The following is a 27,856-nucleotide window of genomic DNA, read 5'->3' as shown; positions in this document are numbered from 1 at the left end:
TCCGAGAGTTTTTCCCGGGAGATTCCCGAGTTTTCCACCCCACAGGTTGGGTTTAGGGTCTGGAAATCTTTGGGAATTTGGGAATAATTCCTAGGGAATTAGGGATTCGTTCCTAGGGAATCAGGGAATAATTCCTAGGGAAAATCAGGGATTAATTTCCACCCCAAAATTCAGATTTTAGGGTCTGGAAAACCTTGGAAATCTGGGAAAAATTCCTAGGAAATCAGGGAAAAATTCCTAGGGAAAATGAGGGAATAATTCCCATCCCCAAACCCCAAAAACTTTGGATTTTAGGGTCTTGAAAACCTCAGAAATCTGGGAATAACTCAGGAAAATGTGGAATTCTTGTCATTTCCATCAGGGGTTAACCTCAGGCCGCCTGGCCGGGCGGAAAACTCCTTTTCCGAGTGTTTTTCCCGGGAGATTCCCGAAAATTCCCAATAATTCCCTTCCCAGACTTTGAGTTTAGGGTCTGGAAATCCTTGGGAATCTGGGAATAATTCCCAAAAAAATCTGGGAATAATTCCTAGGGAATTAGGGAATAATTTCCACCCAAAAATTCAGATTTTAGGGTCTGGAAAACCTTGGGAATCAGGGAATAATTCCAAGGGAATCAGGGAATTATTCTCACCCCAAAACCCCAAAAATTTGGATTTTAGGGTCTGGAAAACCTCAGAAATCTGGGAATAATTCCTAGGAAATCATGGAAAAATTCCCAGAAAATGAGGGAATAAATTAAAAAACCTATGAATCCCATTCATTTCCATCAGGGGTTAACCTCAGGCCGCCTGGCCGGGCGGAAAACTCCTTTTCCGAGTGTTTTTCCCGGGAGATTCCCGAGTTTTCCACCCCACAGGTTGGGTTTAGGGTCTGGAAATCCTTGGGAATGTGAGAATAATTCCTTAGGGAATCTGGGATTCGTTCCTAGGGAATAAGGGAATAATTTCTAGGGAAAATCAGGGAACAATTCCTACCCAAAAATTCTGATTTTAGGGTCTGGAAAACCTTGGAAATCAGGGAAAAATTCCTAGGAAATCAGGGAAAAATTCAGGAAAAAGCCAAATCCCAATCGTTTCCATCAGGGGTTAAGCTGGGGCCGCCTGGCCGGGCGGAAAACTCCTTTTCCGAGTGTTTTTCCCGGGAGATTCCCGTTTTCCCGCTGCCTCCGCAGGCCACGTGCGCGCTGGATGAGCTCATGTCTGTGCCGGAGGCTGCGGCTGCGGTTTTGGAGAAATTCCCGAAGCTTTTCCAGGCGCTGCTGATCCGCCTGGGATGCTCCGTGGGCGTCCAGATCCCCAAATTCCTGCTGGGAAGCAGGGAGAGGAGGAGCTGGGAGGCGTGGAGGTGAACGGGAGGGGAGAGAGGGGGGAAAGGGGGAAATGAAGGGGAAAAGGGGAAAATAAAGGGGAAAAAAGGGGGAGAAAAGGGGAAAATAAAGGGGAAAAAAGGGGAAAAGGGGGAAAAGGAAAAAGGAAAAAAGGGGGAAAGGGGGAAGAAGGGGAAGATTGGGAAAAAGGGGAAAAGGGAAAAAAGGGGAAAAAAGGAGAAAAGAGGAAAAATGGAAAAAGGGGAAAAAGGTAAAAATGGAAAAGGGAAAAAAGGAAAAAGGAATAAAAAGAAAAAGGGGAAAAGGGGAAAAATGGAAAAAAGGGGAAAAGGGGAAGAAGGAAAACATAGGAGAAAATGGGGAAAATGGGGAAAATGGGGAAAAAGGGAAAAGGAAAAGGGAAAAAGGAGGACAAGGAAATGGGGAAAAAGGGGAAAAAGGGGAAAAAGGGGAAAAAGGGGAAAAAGGGGAAAAGGAAAAAAGAGAAAAAGGGGAAAAAGGGGAAAAGGGGGAAAATGGGAAGAAGGGGAAAAAGGGGGAAAAGGCAAAAGCAAGAAGGGGAAAAGGGAAAAAGGGGGAAAAGGGAGAAAAGAGAAAAAGGAAAAAAGGGAAAAAAGAGAAAACGGAAAAAAAGGGGAAAAAGGGGAAAAAGGAATAAAGGGGAAAAGAAAAAAAAAGAGGAAAAAGGGGAAAAAAATTGGAAAAAGGAAAAAGAGGAAAAAAAGGAGGAAAAAAAAAAAAAAAAAAAAAAAAAAAAAAAAAAAAAAAAAAAAAAAAAAAAAAAAAAAAAGGGGAAAAAAGGGGAAAAGGAAAAATAAGGGGAAAAAAAGGGGAAAAAAGGGGGAAAAGGGAAAAAAAGGAAAAATAACAGGGGAAAAAAGGGGGGAAAAGGGGGAAAAAAGCAGAAAAAAGGAAAAATAAAAGAGAAAAAAGGGGGAAAAAAGTGGAAAAAAGGTGGGAAAAAAGGGAAAAAAAGGGAAAAAAGGGAAAAAAGGGGAAAAAAGGGAAAAAAGGGAAAAAGGGAGAAAAGGGGAAAAAGGGGAAAAAGAGGGAAAATAAAGGGGAAAAAGGAAAAAGGGGGAAAAGGAGAAAAAGGGGAAAAGGGGGAAAATAAAGGGAGAAAAAGGGGGAAAAAAGGAAAAAAAGGGGGAAATAAAGGGGAAAATAAAGGGGAAGAAAAGGGGAAAAGGGAAAAAGGGGGAAAAATGGACGGAAAAAAGGGGAAAAAGGGGAAAAAAGGGAAAATAAAGGGGAAAAAAGGAAAAAGGGGATGAAAAAGGGGAAAAAGGGGAAAAAAAAAGGGAAAAGGGAAAATAAAAGAGAAAAAGAGGAAAAAGAGAGAAAAAAAGGGAAAAGGGGGAAAAATAAAGGGGGAAAAGGGGAAAAAGGGGGGAAAAAAGGGGGAAATAAAAGGGAAAATAAAGGGGGGAAAGGGGAAAAAAAGGGGAAAAGGGAAAAAAGGGGGGGAAAAGAAAATAAAAGGGAGGGAGGAAAAAAGGGGAAAATAAAAGGGAAAAAAGGGGAAAATAAAGGGAAAATAAAGGGGAAAATAAAGGGGGGAAATAAAGGGAAATAAAGGGGAAAAAAAGGGAAAAAAGGGAAAATAAAGGGGGAAATAAAGGAGGAAAAAGGGGAAAAGGGAGGAAAAGGGGAAAATAAGGGGAAAATAAAGGAGAATAAAGGGAAAAAAGAAAAAAAAAGGGGGGGAAGGGAAATAAAGGGGAAAAGGAAAAAAAGGGTGAATAAAGGGGAAAATAAAGGGAAAAAGGGGAAAAAAGGGAAATAAAGGGGAAAATAAAGGGGAAAAAAGGGGGAAAAAGGGGAAATAAAGGGGAATAAAGGGGAATAACGGGAAAAGGGGAAATAACAAAAGGGGAAAAAGGGGAATAAAAGGGAAAATGGAGGGGAAAAGGGGAAAATTAAGGGGGAAAATTAAGGGGGGAAAGGGCAATAAAAGGAAAAAAAGGGGAAAAAGAGGGAAAAAGGAAAAAAGGAGGGAAAAGGGAAAATAAAGGGGAAATAAAGGGGAAAAAGGGGGGAAAGGGGAAAAAAAGGAAAAAAAAAGGGGGAAGGGATAAGGAAAGGAAGGGAAAAGGGGGGAAAAAGGGAATAAAGGGGAAATAAAGGGAAAAATGGGAATAAAGGGGAAATATAAGGGAAATAAAGGGAAAAAGGGGGAAAAAGGGGGAAAAGGGGAAAAAGGTGAAAAGGGGAAAAGGGAAACAAAGGGAAAAGGGGGAATAAAAGGGATGGGATTGATGGGATTGATGGGATTTATGGGATTTGTGGGAATTATGGGATTGATGGGATTGTTGGGATTTATATGGGATTGATGGGATTTATATGGGATTGATGGGATTGATATGGGATTGATGGGATTTATGGGATTGATGGGGTTTATATGGGATTGATGGGATTGATATGGGATTGATGGGATTTATGGGATTGATGGGGTTTATATGGGATTGATGGGATTTGTGGGATTGATGGGATTTGTGGGATTTATATGGGATTTATGTGATTTATGGGATTTGTGGGATTGATGGGATTTGTGGGATTGGTGGGATTGATGGGCTTGATGGGATTTATATGGGATTGATGGGATTGATATGGGATTGATGGGATTTATGGGATTTGTGGGATTGATGGGATTTGTGGGATTGATGGGGTTTATATGGGATTGATGGGATTTTTGGGATTTTTGGGAATTATGGGAATTATGGGATTGATGGGATTTTTGGGATCAGACAGGATGAGCTTCACCCTCCCTTCCATCCCAAACCTTCCCACCATTCCCTGATTCCAAACCCTCCTCCCAATCCCACAAATAAGCCTTTTTCCATTCCCAAATGATTCGCACAAATTCCCAAAAATAATTCCCACAAATAATTCCCAAAAATTCCCAAAAATTCCCCAAAATTCCCACAAATTCCTACAAGTAATTCCCAGAAATTCCCGTAAATAAATCCCACAAATTCCCACAAAAATAGTTCCCACAAATTCCCCAAAATTCCCACAAATAATTCCCACAATTTCCCAAAACTTCCCACAAATAATTCCCACAAACTCCAAAAAAATTCCCAAAATAATTCCCACAAACTCCAAAAAAATTCCCAAAAATAATTCCCCAAAATTCCCACAAATTCAAAAAAATTCCCCAAAATAATTCCCACAAATTCCCAAAAATTCCCACAAATAATTCCCACAAATTCCCACAAATAATTCCCCAAAATAATTCCCACAAATTCCCAAAAATTCCTACAAATAATTCCCAAATAATTCCCAAAAATTCCCACAAATTCCCACAAACAATTCCCAGAAATTCCCAAAAACTATTCCCACAATTCCTCCACATTCCCAGCTGCCCAAAACTCCCCCAAAATTCCCTTTTTTTCACCCTAATTCCCAGGAAGAAAATTCCCAGAGAATCCTTAGCTGCCCATGGAATGGAATTATCCCTAAAATCCCTTCCATCCCAAAAAATTCCAGGATTTTGGGATTTCCCAGGATTTCCCTGGACAGATGGCAGTTTTTAATTAATCCCTAATTAATTAAATTAGGAATCTCCAGAGGCTGCTGAGTTTTCTGGGTTTTCCCTGGAATTTTTCCGTTCCAATTCCTCATCCTGCTTTTCCTTCTGCTCAGTGGGAATATTTGGGAAAAAATCCCAATGAGAATATTTGGAATAAATCCCATTTGGAATATTTGGGGAAAATCCCACTGGGAATATTTGGGAAAAATCCCAATTTGGACAAATCCCATTGCAAATATTTGGGAAAAATCCCATTGTGAATATTAGGGAAAAATCCCATTGTGAATATTCGGGAAAAATCCCAATTTGCACAAATCCCATTGCAAATATTTAGTATAAATCCCATTGGGAATATTAGGGATAAATCCCAATTTGGACAAATCCCAATGCAAATATTAGGGAAAAATCCCAATGCAAATATTAGGAATAAATCCCATTGTGACTATTAGGGAAAAATCCCAATTTGGACAATTCCCACTGGGAATATTTGGGAAAAATCCCAATTTGGCCAAACCCCATTATGAATATTACAGAAAAATCCCAATTTGCACAATTCCCGCTGGGAATATTCCTGACAAATCCCAATATGAATATTAGGGAAAAATCCCAATTTGGCCAAATCCCAGTGCAAATATTTGGGAAAAATCCCAATTTGGCCAAATCCCAATGCGAATATTAGGGGAAAAATCCCATTGGGAATATTAGGGATAAATCCCATTGTGAGTATTCCGGACAAATCCCAGTAGGAATATTCTGGAAAAATCCCAATGTGAATATTAGGAATAAATCCCATTGGGCATATTAGGAATAAATCCCATTGGGAATATTTAGGAAAAATCCCCAATTTGGACAAATCCCAATGCAAATATTTGGGAAAAATCTCAATTTGGACAAATCCCATTGAAAATATTTGGGAAAAATCCCATTGCAAATACTAGGGAAAAATCCTAATGTGAATATTAGGAAAACAAACCCATTGCAAATATTAGGGAAAAATCCCAATTTGGACAAATCCCATTGCGAATATTCGGGAAAAATCCCAATTTGCACAAATCCCAATGCAAATATTAGGAATAAATCCCATTGTGACTATTAGGGAAAAATCCCAATTTGGACAATTCCCAATGCGAATATTTGGGAAAAACCCCAATTTGGCCAAACCCCATTACGAATATCCCAGAAAAATCCCAATTTGCACAAATCCCACTGGGAATATTCCTGACAAATCCCAATATGAATATTAGGGAAAAATCCCAATTTGGACAAATCCCAATGCAAATATTTGGGAAAAATCCCAATTTGGGACAAATCCCACTGCGAATATTAGGGGAAAAATCCCATTGGGAATATTAGGGATAAATCCCATTGTGAGTATTCCAGACAAATCCCAGTAGGAATATTCTGGAAAAATCCCAATGTGAATATTAGGAATAAATCCCATTGGGCATATTAGGAATAAATCCCATTGGGAATATTTAGGAAAAATCCCCAATTTGGACAAATCCCAATGCAAATATTTGGGAAAAATCTCAATTTGGACAAATCCCATTGAAAATATTTGGGAAAAATCCCATTGCAAATACTAGGGAAAAATCCCAATGTGAATATTAGGAAAAAAATCCCATTGCGAATATTTGGGAAAAATCCCAATTTGCACAAATCCCAATGCAAATATTTAGTATAAATCCCATTGGGAATATTAGGGATAAATCCCATTGGGAATATTCCAGAAAAATCCCAATTTGGACAAATCCCAATGCAAATATTAGGGAAAAATCCCAATGCGAATATTAGGAATAAATCCCATTGTGACTATTAGGGAAAAATCCCAATTTGGACAATTCCCACTGGGAATATTCCCACCAATTCCCCCCCGGAGCCATTCCAGCCCGGCAGCTCGGACGGAATCCCAAATTCCCCATCCCAGATTTCCTCCGTGGGTGGGATCAGCTCCCCTCCCCGCCGGCCAGGATTCCTCCCTGGCTGCTCTTCCCGGTGTTTTGACGGAATTGCAGATGTTTTCCAGATGTTGCTCCGAGGCAGAAAAAAATCCCAACCCCATAAAAAGCTCATTCCGTGGAAAAAAAAAAAAAAGATAAATTCCTTCCAGTAGCTCCGGAGGGTTTTTTTGGGTTTTTTTTTTTTCCTTTCCCGGTTTTGTCTGGGATTTTGTTCCCCAAAGGAGGTGGGATGGAGAGGAGGAGGAATTCCTGGGGATGTCCGGGTGGAGATGGATTGATCCTGAATGTAATCAATCATGGATCTGATCCCAAAATCCAATCAATCCTGGATCTGATCCCAAATCCAATCAATCCTGGATCTGATCCCAAATCCAATCAATCATTCCTGGATCAAATCAATCCCAAATCCAATCAATCCCGAATCCAATCAATGCTGGATCTGATCCCAAATCCAATCAATCAGTCCTGGATCTGATCCCGAATCCAATCAATCCTGGATTTGATCCCGAATCCAATCAATCCTGGATTTGATCCCAAATCCAATCAATCCTGGATTTGATCCTAAATCAAATCAATCCTGGATTTGATCCCAAATCCAATCAATCCTGGATTTGATCCTAAATCAAATCAATCCTGGATCTGATCCCAAATCCAATCAATCCTGGATCTGATCAATCCTGAATCCAATCAGTCCTGGATTTGATCCCGAATCCAATCCAATCCAAAATCTAATCAATCCCAAATCCAATCAATCCCAAATCCAATTAATCCCAAATCCAATCCTGACTCCAATCAATCCCAAATCCAACCCCAAATCCAATGCAATCCCCAATCCAATCAATCCCAAATCCAATCCCCAATCCCAATCCCAATCCAAACCCAAATCCAACCCTAAATCCAATCCAACCCCAAATCAAGCCAATCCCAAATCCAATCCCAAATCCCATCAATACCCAATCCAATCCCAAATCCAATCCCAAATCCAATCAATCCCAAATCCAATCAATCCCAGATCAGTCCCCAATCCTATTAATCCCAAATCCAATCCCCAATCCAATCCCGACTCCAATCCAATCCCCAATCCAATGAACCCCAAATCCAATCCCAAATCCAATCCAACCCCAAATCCAATCCCAAATCCAATCCCCAATCCAATCAATCCCCAATCCAACCCCAAATCCATTCAATCCCCAATCCAACCCCAAATCCAACCCCAAATCCAACCAATCCCAAATCCAATCCCAAATCCCATCAATCCCAAATCCAATCCCAAATCCCATCAATCCCAAATCCAATCAATCCCCAATCCAATCAATCCCCAATCCAACCCCAAATCCAATCCAGACCCAAATCCAACCCCAAATCCAACCAATCCCAAATCCAATCCAATGCCCAATCCAACCCCAAATCCAACCAATCCCATATCCAACCCCAACTCCAACCCCGCTCCCGTTGCAGCTGCGCCGCGCAGACGCTGAAGGCCATGCTGGTCAGGGCTGGGAACGACGACGTCGTCAGGAAGGTGGAAAATTCCGGAGGTTGGGAATTGATGGGAATTCCCGAGAGACACCATGACGGAGTCGCCCTGTTGGCCGGGTAGGGAATTGTGGGATTGGGATGGGAATTCGGGAATTGGGATGGGAATTCGGGAATTGGGATGGGAATTCCGGGATTGGGATGGAATTGTGGGATTGGGATGGGAATTCCGGGATTGGGATGGGATTTGTGGGGTTGGGATGGGAATTCTGGGGTTGGGATGGGATTTGTGGGGTTGGGATGGGAATTGTGGGATTGGGATGGGAATTGTGGGATTGGGATGGGAATTGTGGGGTTAGGGATGGGAATTGGGGATTGGGGTGGGAATTCTGGGGTTGGGGTGGGAATTCGGATTGGGATGGGAATTCCAAAGGGTGGGATGGGAATTGTGGGGTTGGGATGGGAATTGTGGGATTGGATGGGAATTGGATTGGGATGGGAATTGTGATTGGGATGGAATTCTGGATTGGGATGGGAATTCTGGGGATGGAAATTGAGGGATTGGATGGGGAATTTGGGATTTGGAAATCCCAGGATTTGCTCCTGGAGTTGGGAATCTTGGGATTTGGGGTTGGGATTGGATTTGGGGTGGGAATTGTGGGATTTGGGGTTGGATTTGGGATTTGGGATGGGAATTGTGGGATTTGGGATGGGAATTTTGGGATTTGGGGTTGGATTTGGGATTTGGGATGGGAATTCTGGGGTTTGGGATGGGAATTGTGGGATTTGGGATGGGAATTGTGGGATTTGGGATGGGAATTTTGGGATTTGGGATGGGAATTCTGGGATTTGGGATGGGAATTTATTGGGTGGAATTCTGGGATTGGGGTGGGAATTCTGGATTGTGGGAATTGTGGGATTGGGATGGGAATTGTGGGATTGGATGGGAATTGTGGGATTGGGATGGGAATTCGGGGTTGGGATGGGAATTGTGGGATTGGGATGGGAATTGTGGGTTTGGGATGGGAATTCCAAAGGGTGGGATGGGAATTCTGGGCTTGGGATGGGAATTGTGGGGTTGGGATGGGAATTGTGGGATTGGGATGGGAATTCCGGGATTGGGGTGGGAATTGTGGGATTGGGATGGGAATTCCAGGATTGGGATGGGAATTCAGGATTGGGATGGGAATTCTGGGGTTGGGATGGGAATTGTGGGATTGGGATGGGAATTGTGGGATTGGGATGGGAATTGTGGGATTGGGATGGGAATTCTGGGGCTGGGATGGGAATTCCGGGATTGGGATGGGAATTCCAAAGGGTGGGATGGGGTTTTGGGGCATTCCTGACCGGAGTCAGGCAGCATTCCGGGATTTCTGGGATGATTTTCGAGATGATTTCTGGGATAATTCCTGGGATTCTGAGTGCCGAGGCAGCGGGATTTCTGGGATTCCCAGGATTCCTGGGATTTCTGCAATTTCTAGGATTTCTGGGAAGATTTCTGGGATGATTCCCAGGATGATTTTTGGGTTTCTGGGATTTCTGGGATTCTGAGTGCTGGTGCAGCGGGATTTTTGGGATTCCCTGGATTTCCAGGATTATTTCCAGGATGACTTCTGGGATGATTTCTGGGATGATTTCTGGGATTTCTGGGATGATTTCTGGGATGATTCCTAGGATTTCCAGGATTTCTGGGATGATTCCCAGGATGATTCCCGGGACAATTTCAGGGATTCTGGGATGATTTCCAGGATTATTATTTCTGGGATGATTTCTGGAATTTCTGGGATGATTTCTGGGATTTCCAGGATTTCTGGGATTTCTGGGATGATTTCCAATATGATTTCTGGGATGATTTCTGGGATGATTTCCGGAATTCTGGGATGATTTCCAGGATTATTTCGGGGTTGATTCCCGGGATGACTTCCAGGATGATTCCCAGGATGATTTCTGGGATGATTTCTAGGATTTCCAGGATTTCTGGGATGATTCCCGGGATGATTTCTGGGATTCTGGGATTATTTCTGGGATGATTCCCAGAATGATTTTTGGGATTTCTGGGATGATTTCCAGGATTATTATTTCTGGGATGATTTCTGGGATGATTTCTGGGATTATTTCTGGGATTTCCGGGATGATTCCCGGGACGATTCCCAGAATTCCGTGTGCCATTCCCGCAGGGCGATGGCCGAGCTCTGCGGTCCCAGAATCCCCCGGATTGTCCAGAGCCTCATCCCAGTGCTGGGAAGTGTCTTCGAGTGCCAGAGGGTGACCAGCACTGCATTCCTGGCCGAGGTGAGCGGGAAAAACGGGAATGGTGGGATGGGAATCCGTGGATTCATACTGGGATCCTTTCAGGGATCGATCCTTCCGTCCATGGATTCATCCTGGGATAATTCCATCCATCCAGGGATCCATCCATCCATCCATCCCATTATCCCATCCCATCTCCATCCCATTATCCCATTATTCCCATGATCCCATCCCATAGATCCCATGGATCCCATGGATCCCATTTTCCCATCATCCCATTCTCCCATTCTCCCATCTCCATCCCATTATCCCATCCCAATCCCATCATCCCATTATCCCATTATCCCATCCCAGCCCCAACCCCATTTCCATCCCATTATCCCATAATCCCATTATCCCATTATCCCATTATCCCATTATCCCATTATCCCATTATCCCATCATCCCATGGATCTCATTATTCCTTTATCCCATCATCCCATTATTCCAAACTATCCCACCCCATCATCCTATTATCCCATTATCCCATTATCCCTTTATCCCATGGATCTCATTATCCCATTGATCCCATGGATCTCATGGATCCTGTTATCCCATCATCCCATTATCCCATCCCAGCCCCAACCCCATTTCCATCCCATCCCATCCCATCCCATAATCCCATAACCCCATAATCCCATAATCCCATAATCCCATTATTCCATAATCCCATTATTCCATTATCCCATCATCCCATCATCCCATTATCCCATCCCATCATTCCATCATCCCATGGATCTCATTATTCCTTTATCCAATCATCCCATTATTCCAACCTTTCCCATCCCATCATCCTATTATCCCATTATCCCATTATCCCATTGATCCCATGGATCCCATTGATCCCATGGATCTCATGGATCCCGTTATCCCATCATCCCATTATCCCATCCCAGCCCCAACCCCATTTCCATTCCATCCCATAATCCCATAATCCCATAATCCCATAATCCCATAATCCCATTATCCCATTATCGCATCATCCCATCCCATCATTCCGTCATCCCATGGATCTCATTATCCCATTATCCCATCATCCCATTATCCCAACCTATCCCATCCCATCATCCTATTATCCCAATATCCCATTATCCCATTGATCCCATTATCCCATTGATCCCATGGATCCCATTGATCCCAATATCCCAATATCCCATTATCCCATTATCGCATGGATCCCATTATCCCAATATCCCATTATCCCATTATCCCATTATCCCATTATCCCATTATCCCATCCCATGGATCCCATTATCCCATCCCATCATCCCGTTATTCCGTTATCCCATTATTCCACTATTCCATGGATCCCATGGATCCCATTATCCCATATCCCATTATCCCATTATCCCATTATCCCATATCCCAATATCCCATTATCCCATTATCCCATTATCCCATATCTCATATCCCATATCCCATTACCCCATATCCCATTATCCCATTATCCTATATCCCAACTTTTCCTGATATTCTCCTGAAAAGGGAAATTCTCAACTTTTCCCAATTCCCTCATGAAAATTCCCAACTTTTCCCAATTCCTTTAAGAAAAGGGAAATTCCCAACTTTTCTCAATTTTCTCACAAAAAGGCAAATTCCCAACTTTTCCCAATATTCTCCTGAAAAAAGCAAATTTTCAACTTTTCCCAACATTTTCATGAAAAGGGAAAATCCCAACTTTTCCCAATATTTTCCTGAAAAAGATAATTCCCAACTTTTCTCAATATTCTGAAAAGGGAAATTCCCAACTTTTCTCAATTTTCTCACAAAAAGGCAAAATCCCAACTTTTCCCGATATTTTCATGAAAAGGGAAATTCCCAACTTTTCTCAATTCTCTCACAAAAAGAGAAATTGCCAACTTTTCCCAACATTTACATGAAAAGGGAAATTGCCAGCTTTTCTCAATTTTCTCCTGAAAAGGGAAATTCTCAACTTTTCCCAATTTTTTCATGAAAAGGGAAATTCCCAACTTTTCTCATTTCCCTCACGAAAAAGGGAAATTTCATGGAAATTTCGGGAAGGTTTTTCCAATTTTTCTCCCGATTTTTCTCCCGATTTTTTTTGTTTTTTCCCAATTTCAGGAAGGTTTTTCCGATTTTTCTCCCGATTTTTCTCCCGATTTTTTTTTTCTCCTTTTCCCAATTTTTCCAGCTCCTCAACCACCACGTGGTGAACGACCTGATCCTGCTGGAGCCACTGCTGGATGCTCTGACAGCTCTGGAAAAAGATTCCTCCCTGCTGGTCCGAGTTTTGGCGATCCGAGGGCTCGGGAATGTCGCCTCGGGATCGCCGGAAAAGGTGGGAATGAGGATGGAAATCCATCGGGAAAAGTGGGAAAAAATTCCCGTTTTTCCCTGTTCTGTTGTGGATGGAGATTGGAAGGCGCTGGGAAATGGCAGGATGAGGTTTTGTGGGATTTTTTGGGGATTTTTTTGGGATTTTTTTTTATTTTTTGGGATTTTTTTGGATTTTTTGGGGATTTTTTGGGGATTTTTTTGGGATTTCCTCCCAATTTCCGGGAGGCTCCGAATGGTAAAAGCTGGGAAAGCTGGAGGAGATTCCAACCTGGATCATCTCAATCCCAAATTTCTCTGGGATTTTTCCCCCTCAGTCGCTCCTGGGAATTCCTTCGGATCCATTCCCGGAATTCCTGGAAAAAGGGGAATTTTCCTCATTCCCGTTTCCCAGAGATCCCAAAAATTCCACACCCAGGGAAATCCCAAAACCCCAAATTCCAAACCCTGGGGAATCTCAACTCCCAAAATTTCACACCCGGAGCTCTCCCAACGCCCCAAAATCCCAAATCCGGTTGATTTTATCCCCAAAATTCCACATCCAGAGGAATCCTAAAATCATGGAATGCTGAAATAATGGAATTTTAAAATCATGGAATCCTAAAATCACAGAACCCTAAAACCATGGAATGCTAAAGGAAGGAAATGCTGAAATAATGGAATTGTAAAATGATGGAATGCTAAAATCATGGAATTCCAAAAACACGGAATCCTAAAATCACGGAAAGCGGAAATCATGGAATCCTAAAATAATGGAATCCTAAAATTAGGGAATCCTAAAATTATGGAATCCTAAAATGATGGAATATTAAAATCAGGGAATGCCGAAATAATGGAACGCTAAAATCAGGGAGTCCTAAAATTGTGGAATTCCAAAAACATGGAATGCTAAAATCATGGAATCCTAAAATCAGAGAATGCTAAAATCATGGAATGTTAAAATCATGGAACCCTAAAATCGGGGAATCCTAAAACCATGGAATGCTAAATTCCCTCTCTGATCCCAATTCCCTCTCCATCCCAAATTCCCTCTCCAATCCCATTTTTCCCTCTCCAATCCCAATCCCCTCTCCAATCCCAATCCCCTCTTTGATCCCAAACTCCCTCTCCATCCCGAATTCCTTCTCCAAACTTGTTTTTCCCTCTCCAATCCCAATTCCCTCTCTGATCCCAATCCCTCTCCAATCCCAATTCCCTCTCCAATCCCAATTCCTTCTCCAATCCCAAATTCCCTCTCCGATCCCAAATTCCCTCTCCAATCCCCTCTTTGATCCCAAATTCCTCCTCCAATCCTGTTTTTTCCTCTCCAATCCCAATTCCCTCTCCATCCTGAGTTCCCTCTCCAATCTGAATTCCCTCTCCAATCCCAAATTCCCTCTCCAATCCCAATCCCCTCTCCCATCCCATTTTTCCCTCTCCATCCCAATTCCCTCTCCATCCCGAATTCCCTCTCCAATCCCCTCTTTGATCCCGAATTCCTTCTCCAATCCTGTTTTTTCCTCTCCAATCCCCAATCCCCTCTCCAATCCCATTTTTCCCTCTCCAATCCCAATTCCCTCTCCAATCCCATTTTTCCCTCCCCAATCCCATTTTTCCCTCCCCAATCCCAAATCCCCTCTCCCATCCCAAATCCCCTCTCCCATCCCAAATTCCCGCAGCTCCGGCAGCACGGCGCGCAGCTCCTCGCCTCCATGGTGGGCGGCCTGGACGACAAGGACGATCCCAACAACCTGGTGGCTCTGGAAGCCATGAGGAGTCTCTCCAAGCTCCTGGACCACCTGGAGGAGCAGGAAGTGAGATCCACGCTGCTCCACGTGGCCATCCGGATCCGACCCTTCTTCGACAGCGTACGGAGACATCCCGGAATGCCGGGACGGGGAATTCGGGCAATGGGGTTGGGGTTCTTCCTGAGGGGTTTGTTGTTCCCAAATCCTGGGGTTTTTCTGGATGTTCATGCCAGTTCCTGGGTGGAGCTGAGGGTTCTGTTGGGATTGGATGATTGGGATTGCATCATTGGGATTGGATCAATGGGATTGGTTGATTGGGATTGGTTGATTGGGATTGGATCATTGGGATTGGATCATTGGGATTGGATAACTGGGATTGGTTGATTGGGATTGGTTGATTGGGATTGGATCATTGGGATTGGATCATTGGGATTGGATAACTGGGATTGGTTGATTGGGATTGGATCAATGGGATTGGTGAATTGGGATTGCATCATTGGGATTGGATAACTGGGATCGGTTCATTGGGATTGGATCATTGGGATTGGATCATTGGGATTGGATCATTGGGATTGGATAACTGGGATTGGTTGATTGGGATTGGATCAATGGGATTGGTGAATTGGGATTGCATCATTGGGATTGGATAACTGGGATCGGTTCATTGGGATTGGATCACTGGGATTGGATCAATGGGATTGGTTGATTGGGGTTGGTTCATTGGGATTGGATCAATGGGATTGGTTCATTGGGATTGGATCATTGGATCAATGGGATTGGATCCCTGGGATTGGATCCCTGGGATTGGATCATTGGGATTGGATCAATGGGATTGGTTGATTGGGATTGGTCTGTTGGGATTGGTTCATTGGGAACATTGGGATTGGATCATTGGGATTGGATCACTGGGATTGGATCATTGGGATCATTGGGATCATTGGGATTGGATCATTGGGATTGGTTCATTGGGATTGGTTGATTGGGATTGGATCATTGGATGATTGGGATTGATTCATTGGGATTGGGTGGGAAAAACGGGATGTGGATTTCGGGATCCCAGTGGGATGGGAATTTTGGGATGACAGGATGGGAATGGTGGGAATAGTGGGATGAGGATTTCAGGATCCCAGGATGGGGATGATATGGATTTTGGGATCTCAGGATGGAAATGGCAGGAACAGTGGGATGTGGATTTTGGGATCCCAGTGGGATGTGGATTTTGGGAACCCAGTGGAATGGGGATTTTGGGAACCCAGGATGTGGATTTCGTGATCCCAGGGTGGGGATTTTGGGATTAAAGGCTGGGGATTTTGGGATGCCAGATGTGTATTTTGGGATCCCAGTGTAATGGGGATTTTGAGATCCCAGGATGGGGATTTGGGATCTCAGCAGGATGGGGATTTCAGGATTTCTGGCTCCCAGTGGAATGGGGATTTCGGGATTGCAGGATGGGGATTTCTGGATCCCAGAATGGGGATTTTGGGATCACAGTAGGATGGGAATTTCTGGATCCCAGATGTGTATTTTGGGATCCCAGGATGGGGATTTCGGGATCCCAGATGGGGATTTTGGGATCCCAGTGGGATGGGGATTTAGGGATCAAAGGATGGGGATTTTGGGATCAAAGAATGGGGATTTCAGGATCCCAGGTTGTGAATTTCAGGATCCTAGAATGGGGATTTTGGGATTGCAGGATGTGGATTTTGGGGTCCCAGTGAGATGTGGATTTTGGGATCCCAGCAGGATGTGGATTTTGGGATGACAGGATGTTTATTTCGGGATCCCAGTATGGGAATTCTGGGGTTTCCCACCCCTCCCGCCCCGTTCCCGCAGGAGCACTCGGAGCTGCGGCGCTGCTCCATCGTCCTGTTCGGGAATCTCTCGCGCTTCGGCCGCCGCGACTCCGAGGTGTTCTCGGAGCAGATCCTGAACGGGCTGGTGACGCTGCTGCTGCACCTGCAGGACCCCTGCCCCGAGGTCGTCAAGGTGAGACACGGCAATCCCGGGAATTCCGGGAATTCCGGGAATTCCGGGAATCGCGGGAATCGCGGGAATTCCGGGAATTGGGATTGGGGAATGTGGGTATGGGATTGGGATGGGGGTGAGGATCCCACAGCCCTGGGGTGTTCTAATCCCAATCCCACATTCCCACATTCCCTGGGTGTCCCAATCCCAATCCCAATCCTAATCCTAATCCCAATCCCAATCCCTCCCTGCCCCGTGGTCGTCAAGGTGAGACATGGCAATCCCAGGAACTCCAGGAATCGTGGGAATTCCGGGAATCGCGGGAATTCCGGGAATTGGGATGGGGATGTGGGAATGTAGGTATGGGATTGGGATGGGGGTGAGGATCCCACATTCCCTGGGTGTCCCAATCCCAATCCCAATCCCAATCCCAATCCCAATCCCAATCCCCACATTTCCTTGGTGTTTCAATCCCAATCTTAACTCCTATCCCAATCCCAAATTCCTTTATTGATTGGTCCCAAAATTCCTGAATTTCGCCCCAAACTTCAACCCGAAAATTCCCAAATTTCATTCCAAAATTCAACCTGAAATTCTCAAAATTCATCCCGAAATTCATCCCAAAATTCCAGAATTTTGTCCTAAAAATTCACCTCAGAATTCCCAAATTTGCCCCCAGATTTACCCAGAAATCCCCGAAATTCACCCCAAAATTCTCAAATTTCACCTCGAAAATTCCTGAAATTCGCCCTGAAATTCATCCCAAAAATTCCCAAATTTCTCAGGAATTCTGCTGAAAAAAGCAAATTCCCACATTGCCTGGGTGTTGTGATCTCGATCCCGATCCCAAAATCCCAAAATCCCAAAATCCCAAAATCCCAAAATCCCAAAATCCCAATCCCAAAATCCCAATCCCTATCCCCAATCCCATTCCTGTCATTCCCGATTTTTTTCCCAGGCGTGCAAATTCGCCCTGCGGATGTGTGGGCCGAGTGTGGGGTGTGAGGAGCTGCGGGAAATGTTTGGGAATCACCTGCGGGAGGATATGGGATTGCATTATGGGGAATTCCTCAATGACGTCTGCAAATACCTGGTAATGGGATTGGGGTTGGGATTGTGGGATTTGGGATTGGGATTGGGATTGTGGGATTGGGAATCACCTGCAGGAGGATATGGGATTGCACTATGGGGAGTTCATCAACGATGTCTGCAAATACCTGGTAATGGGATTGGGATTGGGATTGTGGGATTGGGATTGTAGGATTGTGGGATTGTGGGATTGTGGGATTGGGATTGGGATGGAGACATTTGGATTGGGATTGGGGTTGGGAAATGTTTGGGAATCACCTGCGGGAGGATATGGGATTGCACTACGGGGAGTTCATCAACGATGTCTGCAAGTACCTGGTAATGGGATTGGGGTTGGGATTGAGGGATTGTGGGATTGTGGGATTGTGGGATTGTGGGATTGGGATTGTGGGATTGGGATTGGGATTGGGATTGTGGGATTGGGATTGTGGGATTTGGGATTGGGATTGGGATGGAGACATTGGGATTGGGAAATGTTTGGGAATCACCTGCGGGAGGATATGGGATTGCACTATGGGGAATTTATCAACGATGTCTGCAAATACCTGGTAATGGGATTGGGATTGGGATTGAGGGATTGTGGGATTGGGACTGTGGGATTGGGATTGTGGGATTGGGAATCAGCTGCGGGAGGATATGGGATTGCACTATGGGGAGTTCATCAACGATGTCTGCAAATACCTGGTAATGGGATTGGGGTTGTGGGATTGGGATTGTAGGATTGAGGGATTGTGGGATTGTGGGATTTGGGGTTGTTGGAATGGGAAATGTTTGGGAATCACCTGCGGGAGGATATGGGATTGCATTATGGGGAGTTCATCAATGATGTCTGCAAGTACCTGGTAATGGGATTGGGGTTGGGATTGGGATTGTGGGATTGTGGGATTGTGGGATTGGGATTGGGATTGGGATTGGGAATCACCTGCGGGAGGATATGGGATTGCACTATGGGGAGTTCCTCAATGATGTCTGCAAATACCTGGTAATGGGATTGGGGTTGTGGGATTGTGGGATTTGGGATTGGGATTGGGATTGTGGGATTGGGAATCACCTGCGGGAGGATATGGGATTGCACTATGGGGAGTTCATCAACGATGTCTGCAAGTACCTGGTAATGGGATTGGGGTTGGGATTGAGGGATTGTGGGATTGTGGGATTGTGGGATTGTGGGATTGTGGGATTGGGATTGTGGGATTGGGATTGGGATTGGGATTGTGGGATTGGGATTGTGGGATTTGGGATTGGGATTGGGATGGAGACATTGGGATTGGGAAATGTTTGGGAATCACCTGCGGGAGGATATGGGATTGCACTATGGGGAATTTATCAACGATGTCTGCAAATACCTGGTAATGGGATTGGGATTGGGATTGAGGGATTGTGGGATTGGGACTGTGGGATTGGGATTGTGGGATTGGGAATCAGCTGCGGGAGGATATGGGATTGCACTATGGGGAATTTATCAACGATGTCTGCAAGTACCTGGTAATGGGATTGGGATTGGGATTGAGGGATTGTGGGATTGTGGGATTGTGGGATTTGGGGTTGTGGGATTGGGATTGGGATTGGGAATCACCTGCGGGAGGATATGGGATTGCACTATGGGGAGTTCATCAACGATGTCTGCAAATACCTGGCAATGGGATTGGGATTGTGGGATTGGGATTGGGATTGGGATTGTGGGATTGGGATTGGGATTGGGATTGTGGGATTGGGATTGGGATTGGGATTGTGGGATTGGGAATCACCTGCGGGAGGATATGGGATTGCACTATGGGGAGTTCCTCAATGGTGTCTGCAAATACCTGGTAATGGGATTGGGGTTGGGATTGGAATCCCCAATGTCCCCAAATCCCCAACATCCCCAATATCCCCCATGTCCCCAATATTCCCAATGTCCCTAATATCTCCAATACCCCCATTATGCCCAATGTCCCCAATGTCCCAAATATCCCCACTGTCCTCAATATCCCCAAATCCCCTATATCCCCAAATCTCCAATGTCCCTAAAATCCCGAATATCCCCCAATGTCCCCCAATGTCCCCAATGTCCCGAATATCCCCAAATCCCCAAATCCCCAACATCCCCAATATCCCCCATGTCCCCAATATTCCCAATGTCCCTAATATCTCCAATACCCCCATTATGCCCAATGTCCCCACTGTCCCAAATATCCCCAAATCTCCAATGTCCCCAATGTCCCTAAAATCCCGAATATCCCCCAATGTCCCCCAATGTCCCGAATATCCCCAAATCCCCAATATCCTCAATGTCCCCAAATCCCTAATGTCCCCAAATCCCCAACGTCCCCAAATGTCCCCAATATCCCCAACATCCCCAATGTCCTCAATGTCCCCAGTGTCCCCAGTGTCCCCAATGTCCCCAAATGTCCCCAATGTCCCCAATGTCCTCAATGTCCCCAGTGTCCCCAGTGTCCCCAGTGTCCCCAAATGTCCCCAATGTCCCCAATGTCCCCAATGTCCCCAATGTCCCCAACGTCCCCAAATCCCCAACGTCCCTTAATCCCCAATGTCCCCAAATCCCCTATATCCCCAATCCCCAATGTCCCCAATATCCCCAGTGTCCCCCACGTCCCCAGTGTCCCCAGTAATGTCCCCTGCTGTCCCCGCTGTCCCCAGATGCGCAGCCACCCCTCGCTGCTCAATCGCCTCATCTCCACCAACCTCTTCTACTTCAAGAGCTCCTGGCGGGAGCTGCGGGCGGCGGCGGCCATGTTCATCGGTGAGGAGCTTGGGGACACCTTGGGGACACCTTGGGGACATCATGGGGACACCTTGGGGACACTGTGGGGTGGCCTTTGTCACCAGGGGGACATCATGGACATTGGGGGTTTCCATGTTCATCGGTGAGGGACCTTGGGGACATCATGGGGACACCTTGGGGACATCATTGACACTGGGGGTTTCCATGTTCATCGGTGAGGGACTCGGGGACATCATGGGGACAACCTGGGGACATCATGGGGACACCTTGGGGACATCATTGACACTGGGGGTTTCCATGTTCATCGGTGAGGGACTCGGGGACATCATGGGGACACCTTGGGGACATCATGGGGACACCTTGGGGACATCATTGACACTGGGGGTTTCCATGTTCATCGGTGAGGGACCTTGGGGACACCGTGGGGACACCTTGGGGACATCATGGGGACACCTTGGGGACATCATTGACACTGGGGGTTTCCATGTTCATCGGTGAGGGACTCGGGGACATCATGGGGACACTGTGGGGTGGGCTTTGTCACCAGGGGACATCATTGACATTGGAGGTTTCCATGTTCATTGGAGAGGGACATCATGGGGACACTGCAGGGACATGGGACACCTTGGGGATACCATGGGGACACTGTGGGGTGGCCTTTGTCACCAAAGGGACATCAGTGACATTGGGGTTTCCAAGTTCATCAGTGAGGGAATTGGAGACACTGTGGGGACACTGTGGGGACAACCTGGGGACATCATGGGGACAACCTGGGGACATCATGGGGACACTGTGGGGTGGCCTTTGTCACCAGGGGGTCTTCATTGACATTGGGGTTCTACACATTCATCAGTGAGGGACATGGGAACACTGTGGGGACAACCTGGGGACATCATGGGGACATCACGGGGACACCATGGGGTGGCCTTTGTCACCAGGGGGTCATCATTGACATTGGGGTTCTCCATGTTCATCGGTGAGGGACATCATGGGGACATCATGGGGACATCATTGGGACATCATTGGGACACTGTGGGGTGGCCTTTGTCACCATGGGGACATCAGTGACATTGGGGTCTCCGTGTTCATCAATGAGGGACTTGGGGACATCATGGGGACATCATTGGGACACCATGGGGACACCATGGGGACACTGCAGGGACATGGGTACACCATTGGGACATCATGAGGACACCTTGGGGACAACCTGGGGACACCATGGGGACACCGCAGGGTGGTCTTTGTCACCAGAGGGACATCAGTGACATTGGGGTCTCCATGTTCATCAGTGAAGGACATGGGGACATCATGGGAACACCTTGGGGACACTGCAGGGACATGGGGACACCATGGGGACACTGAAGGGTGTCCTTTGTCACTGGGAGTGACATCATTGACATTGGGGTTCTTCACGTTCATCAGTGAGGGACATCATGGGGACACCATGGGGACACCGTTGGGACACCTTGGGGACATCTTGGGGACACTGCAGGGGCATGAGGGCACCATGGGAACACCTTGGGGACACCTTGGGGACATCATGGGGACACCTTGGGGACATCATGGGGACACTGCAGGGTGGCCTTTGTCACCAGGGGGACATCAGTGACATTGGGGTTTCCATGTTCATCAGTGAGGGAATTGGGGACACCTTGGGGACACCATAGGGGCACTGCAGGGACATGGGGACACTGTGGGGACACTGTGGGGACAACCCGTGGACACCATGGGAACACCTTGGGGACACCATGGGGACACTGCAGGGTGGCCTTTGTCACCAGGCGACATCAGTGACATTGGGGTTCCATGTTCATCGGTGAGGGACACAGTGGGGACATCTTGGGGACACCACGGGGACACTGTGGGGTGGCCTTTGTCACCATGGAGACATCAGTGACATTGGGGTCTCCATGTTCATCAGTGAGGGACTTGGGGACACCAAGGGAACACCTTGGGGACACTGCAGGGACATGGGGGCACCATGGGGACACAGTGGGGACATCATGGGGACACTGCAGGGTGGCTTTTGTCACCAGGAGGGACATCAGTGACATTGGGGTTCTCCATGTTCATTGGTGAGGGACTTGGGGACACCTTGGGGACATCATGGGGACACCATAGGGACACTGCAGGGTGGCCTTTGTCACCATGGGGACACCAGTGACATTGGGGTTCCATGTTCATCGGTGAGGGACACAATGGGGACCCCACAGGGACATCATGGAGACACCATGGGGACATCATGGGGACACTGCAGGGTGGCTTTTGTCACCAAGGTGACATCATTGACATTGGGGTCTCCATGTTCATTGGTGAGGGACTTGGGGACATCATGGGGGACATCACTGGGACACTGCAGGGACATGGGGACACCATGGGGACATCATGGGGACACCATAGGGACATTGCAGGGTGGCCTTTGTCACCAAGGTGACATCATTGACATTGGGGTCTTCATGTTCATCAGTGAGGGACACAATGGGGACCCCACAGGGACATCATGGGGACACCATGGGGACACTGCAGGGTGGCCTTTGTCACCAGGGGGGACATCAGTGACATTGAGGTCTCCATGTTCATTGGTGAGGGACTTGGGGACATCTTGGGGACATCATGGGGACACCACAGGGACACTGCAGGGTGGCCTTTGTCACCATGGGGACACCAGTGACATTGGGGTTCCATGTTCATTGGTGAGGGACACAATGGGGACCCCACAGGGACATCATGGAGACACCATGGGGACATCATGGGGACACTGCAGGGACATGGGGACACCATGGGCACACCATGGGGACATCATGGGGACACCATAGGGACATCACTGGGACATGGGGACACCATGGGGACATCATGGGGACACCATAGGGACATCACTGGGACATGGGGACACCATGGGGACACTGCAGGGTGGCCTTTGTCACCAGGGGGGACATCAGTGACATTGGGGTCTCCATGTTCATTGGTGAGGGAGTCGGGGACACCTTGGGGACATCATGGGGACACCATGGGAGTATCATGGGGACACTGCAGGGACTTGAGGACACCATGGGAACACCTTGGGGACACCTTGGGGACACCTTGGGGACACCATGGGGACATCATGGGGACACTGCAGGGACTTCTGCCACCAGGGGGTGACATTGCTCCTGGTGGCCCCAGGGGACTTTGGGGTGGTTTTGGTTGGTTTGGGGTCATTTTGGGCCATTTTGGGGTCATTTTGGGTCATTTTGGGGTCATTTTGGGTCATTTTGGGGTAATTTTGGCTGTTTTGGGGTCATTTTGGCTCTTTTGGGTTATTCTTGGCCATTTTTTGGGGTCATTTTGGGCCATTTTGGGGTCATTTTGAGCCATTTTGGGTCATTTTGGGGTCATTTTGGCTGTTTTGGGTTATTCTTGGCCATTTTTTGGGGTAATTTTGGGACATTTTGGGGTCATTTAAGACCATTTTTGGGGTCATTTTGGGTTATTTTTGGCCATTTTTTGGGGTCATTTTTGGCCATTTTCGGAGTAAGTTTCAACCATTTTTGGGGTAATTTTGGGGTAAATTTGGGGTTTCTAAGAAATATATTCCCTGTGGGATATTTCGAATATTATTTTGGGATAATTTTGGGGGTTTTGGGGAATTTCTTTCCCCGTGGGATATTTAGGATGAGATTTTTGGGATCATTTTGGGGTTTTTAGGGTTTTTATTCCCTTTGGAATAATTTTGGGGGTTTTAGGGAATATTTCCCCCTGTGGGATATTTTGAATATTATTTTGGGATAATTTTTGGGTTTTTTTTAGGGAATTTATTCCCCATGGGATATTTCGGGTGAAGTTTTTGGGATAATTTTGGGGTTTTTTAGGGAAAATTTGTCATTTGGGGTCAGGAATTCTGAGGGTTTTCCAAACTCCCAATTCCCAATCCCAAATCCCAAAATTCCCATTTAGGATTTCTGGTGCTTCACGTGGATGAGGAGCAAGGCCAGCAGGTGGATCTGGATGAGCTCATCTCAGGTGAGTGAAAATTCCCAAAATTCCCAGAAAATCCAGGATGGAGAATCCCAATAATTGGGGTTTGAGGGAAAATACCAAAAAAAAAAAAATCACAAAAGAAAAACAAAATCCCAAAATAAAAAAAAAAATTTAAAAATCCCAAAAGCAAAAAAAAAACCCCAAAAGGAAAGTAAAAATAATAAAAAAAAACAGAAAGAAAAAACAAAAATCCTAAAAGAACAAAAATCCCAAAAGGAAAACAAAAATAAAAAAAACCCACAAAAGAAAAAACAAAAATAAAAAAAAAACCCCACAAAAGAAAAAACAAAAATCACAAAAGCAAAACAAAAACCCCAAAAGCAAAACAAAAACCCCAAAAGCAAAATAAAAATCCCAAAAGGAAAACAAAACCAAAAAAAAAACACGGAAGAAAAACCAAAAATCCCAAAAGAAAAAGCAAAAATCCCAAAAGGAAAAACAAAAACCCTCCCCAAAAAAAAATCCCAAAAGGAAAACAAAAATCCCAAAAATTCCCGGCTGGGATGATCCTGGAACTCTCGGGATTTTGGGATCAGGATGATCCCAAAGAATTCCCACATTCCCTGGGGAAATCCCGAAAAATCCCAAATATCCCAAATCCAGAAATATTCCGCCCTGAGAATTTCGGGATTTAGGATCCCAAAAATCCCCCAAAAAATCCCCCAAAAAATCCCGTTCAGGTCCCTTTAAACGGGGTGAAGTCACTTTCCTGGATTTTTTGGGATTTTTTCCCTCTCTCCCGATGACCTCACCGGGATGGATCGGAGCCCGGAAAGTTCCGGAACTTTTCCAAGGGGAGCCGCGAAAAACTCTAAAAAAGGGAAAAAGTGGTTTTTCCGTTGGCTGGGAGAGATTCCAGCGGTTTGGGGCCACTGGGGGAGCTGGAGTGGGGTGGGGGAGGGATTTGGGGGATTTGGGGCATCTGGGGGGTCGGGAAAATCGGGAATGGGGGAAAATCCCAAAGGATTTGGGGGAACTGGAATGAGGGAAAATCCCGAGGGATTTGGGGGATTTGGAAAATGGGGAATGAGGGAAAATCCCAAAAGATTTGGGGGATTGAAAAATAGAGAATGAGGGAAAATTCTAAAGGATTTGGGGGAACTGGAATGAGGGAAAATCCTATAGGATTGAAAACCTCTGGAATGGGGGAAAATCCTATAGGATTTGGGGGATCTGGAATGAGGGAAAATCCCAAAGGATTTGTGGGATTGAAAACCTCTGGAATGAGGGAATATCCTATGGGATTTGGGGGATCTGGAATGAGATAATTCCTGAGGTATTTGGGGGATTGAAAAATCCAGAATGAGGGAAAATCCTAAAGGATTTGGGGGATTGAAAAATTGGGAACGAGGGAAAATCCTAAAGGATTTAGGGGATTGAAAAATTGGGAACGAGGGAAAATCCTAAAGGATTTAGGGGATCGGGAATGAGGGAAAATCCTGAGGGATTTGGGGGATTGAAAAACAGGGAATGAGGGAAAATCCTATAGGATTTGGGGGATCTGGAAAACCTCTGGAATGAGGGAAAATCCTATAGGATTTGGGGGAACTGGAAAATAGGGAATGAGGGAAAATCCTAAAGGATTTGTGGGATTGAAAAATTGGGAATGAGGGAAAATCCCAAAAGATTTGTGGGATTGAAAACCTCTGGAATGAGGGGAAATCCTGAAGGATTTATGGAATTGAAAAATCAGGAATGAGGGAAAATCCTAAAGGATTTGTGGGATTGAAAACCTCTGGAATGAGAGAAAATCCCAAAAGATTTGTGGGTTAAGTAAACTGAGCTACCGGAAAAAAAACGTAGAAAAAACTTGGAAAAAAGCTCGGAAAAAGGAGTTGGAATTTTTCCCGGAATGGGGAAAAGGGAGGAGGAAATTCCATGGGATTTGTTTTGGGATGAAATCCAGGATTTTTTGGGATTCTCCAATTCCCAATTCCCAAATCCCAGAGCTGCCGGGATTTCGTGGATTTGTTCCCAAAAAAACGTGGATTTTATTCCCATCGGGATTTGGGGATTGATGGGGAATTGATTATTGATTATTGATTGGGATTGACAGGGAAATTGATTGTTATTGATTGGGATTGATTATTGCCAATCCCAGGATATGGGGATTGATAGGAAAATTGATTATTGATTATTGATTGGGATTGATGGTTGCGAATCCCAGGATTTGGAGATTGACAGGGAAATTGATTATTGATTATTGATTGGGATTGATTGTTGCGAATCCCAGGATTTGGGGATTGATAGGAAAATTGATTATTGATCTGGAATTGATGGGAATCCCAGGATTTGGAGATTGACAGGGGAATTGATTATTGATTATTGATTGGGATTGATTGTTGCCAATTGCAGGATTTGGAGATTGGCAGGGAAATTGATTATTGATTGGGATTGATTGTTGCCAATCCCGGGATTTGGGGTTTGACTGGGAAATTGGTTATTGATTAGGATTGGGATTGACAGGGAAATTGATTACTGATTAGAATTGATTATTGCCAATCTCAGGATTTGGAGATTGGCAGGGAAATTGGTTATTGATTATTGATTGGGATTGATTGTTACTAATCTCAGCATTTGGGGATTGACAGGGAAATTGATTATTGATGATTGATTTGGAATGACAAAGAAATTGATTATTGATTATTGATTGGGATTGATTATTGCCAATCCCAGCATTTGGGGATTGACTGGGAAATTGATTGATTATTGATTGGGATTGGTTGTTGCCAATCCCAGGATTTGGGGATTGATAGGAAAATTGATTATTGATTATTGATTGGATTGTTTGTTGCCAATCCCAGGATTTGGAGACTGACAGGGAAATTGATTATTGAATATTGATCTGGAATGACAGAGCAATTGATTATTGATTGGGATTGATTGTTACCAATCCCAGGATTTGGGGATTGACAGGGAAATTGATTACTGATTGGGATTGATTATTGCCAATCCCAATCCCAAATCCCAAAATCCCAAAATCCCAAATCCCAAAATCCCAAAATCCCAAATCCCAAAATCCCAAAATCCCAATCCCAATTCCAGCCCTGAAGCTGCTCCTGAAGGATCCGATTCCCGCCGTGAGGATCAAAGTCGCCGAAGCTCTGGGGCGCCTCGTCCGCCTCCTGTGAATCTCGGGGAAAAATTCCCGGGAAAAAATTCCAGGAAAAAATTCCGGGAATTCCGCTCAGCAATACCGGTGGAGGTTCCATCCATCCATCCATCCATGGGAAGTCTTCCAGCACCTTCTTCCTCGGGAGCGAGAAAAGTGGGAAAACGGCCGGAATTTCGGGATTTGGATGGAGCTCAATCCGTCCCGATCCTGCTCTGCTGCTTCCTGATGGGAATATTCCCAGAATTCCAGGAATTTTCCCAGAATTTCGGGAACTCCCAGCCGCCCCCACAGAGTGCTATTTTTAAATAAAGCTTTTGGCTCTCCGTGCCGCTCGGGAA

The 27,856-nt window shown here is 45.6% G+C and overlaps 1 protein-coding gene across 3 annotated transcripts; it reads left to right on the top strand.

The window, feature by feature from the left end:
* Nucleotides 1-976: 976 nt before the first annotated feature.
* Nucleotides 977-27,856, top strand: LOC146421850 (maestro heat-like repeat-containing protein family member 1). 3 transcript variants are annotated; one of them, XM_085046995.1, is made up of 11 exons: nt 977-1,344; nt 8,279-8,416; nt 10,474-10,588; nt 12,738-12,884; nt 14,539-14,727; nt 16,441-16,593; nt 17,531-17,605; nt 17,920-17,979; nt 20,302-20,404; nt 24,320-24,385; nt 27,449-27,856. In XM_085046995.1, exons 1-11 carry the CDS (start codon nt 1,196-1,198, stop codon nt 27,532-27,534), a joined length of 1,281 nt encoding a protein of 426 aa, XP_084903121.1. In that variant the 5' UTR covers nt 977-1,195; the 3' UTR covers nt 27,535-27,856. The 3 variants fall into 3 exon arrangements, with proteins under 3 accessions (XP_084903121.1, XP_084903120.1, XP_084903122.1); XM_085046994.1 differs by lacking the exon at nt 17,920-17,979 and having other exon boundaries at nt 978-1,344; nt 17,531-17,665; XM_085046996.1 differs by lacking the exons at nt 977-1,344; nt 8,279-8,416; nt 17,920-17,979 and adding an exon at nt 9,798-9,822 and having other exon boundaries at nt 10,451-10,588; nt 17,531-17,665.

The sequence above is a fragment of the Lichenostomus cassidix genome, unplaced genomic scaffold (genome assembly GCF_008360975.1).
Source record: "Lichenostomus cassidix isolate B80296 unplaced genomic scaffold, HeHo_3.0 HiC_scaffold_772, whole genome shotgun sequence".
Lineage (NCBI taxonomy): Eukaryota > Metazoa > Chordata > Aves > Passeriformes > Meliphagidae > Lichenostomus > Lichenostomus cassidix.
The sequence above is the reverse complement of the archived record's forward strand: the minus strand, read 5'-3'. Positions and strand labels throughout refer to the sequence as shown.

What these genes read in the sequence shown, in the direction of transcription:
- LOC146421850 (XM_085046995.1), top strand. Translation starts at nt 1,196, where the DNA reads ATGTCTGTGCCGGAGGCTGCGGCTGCGGTTTTGGAGAAATTCCCGAAG. An exon ending in GCACTGCATTCCTGGCCGAG is followed by an intron (nt 10,589 to 12,737) that starts GTGAGCGGGAAA and finishes CAATTTTTCCAG; the next exon opens with CTCCTCAACCACCACGTGGT. An exon ending in TCTGGATGAGCTCATCTCAG is followed by an intron (nt 24,386 to 27,448) that starts GTGAGTGAAAAT and finishes TCCCAATTCCAG; the next exon opens with CCCTGAAGCTGCTCCTGAAG.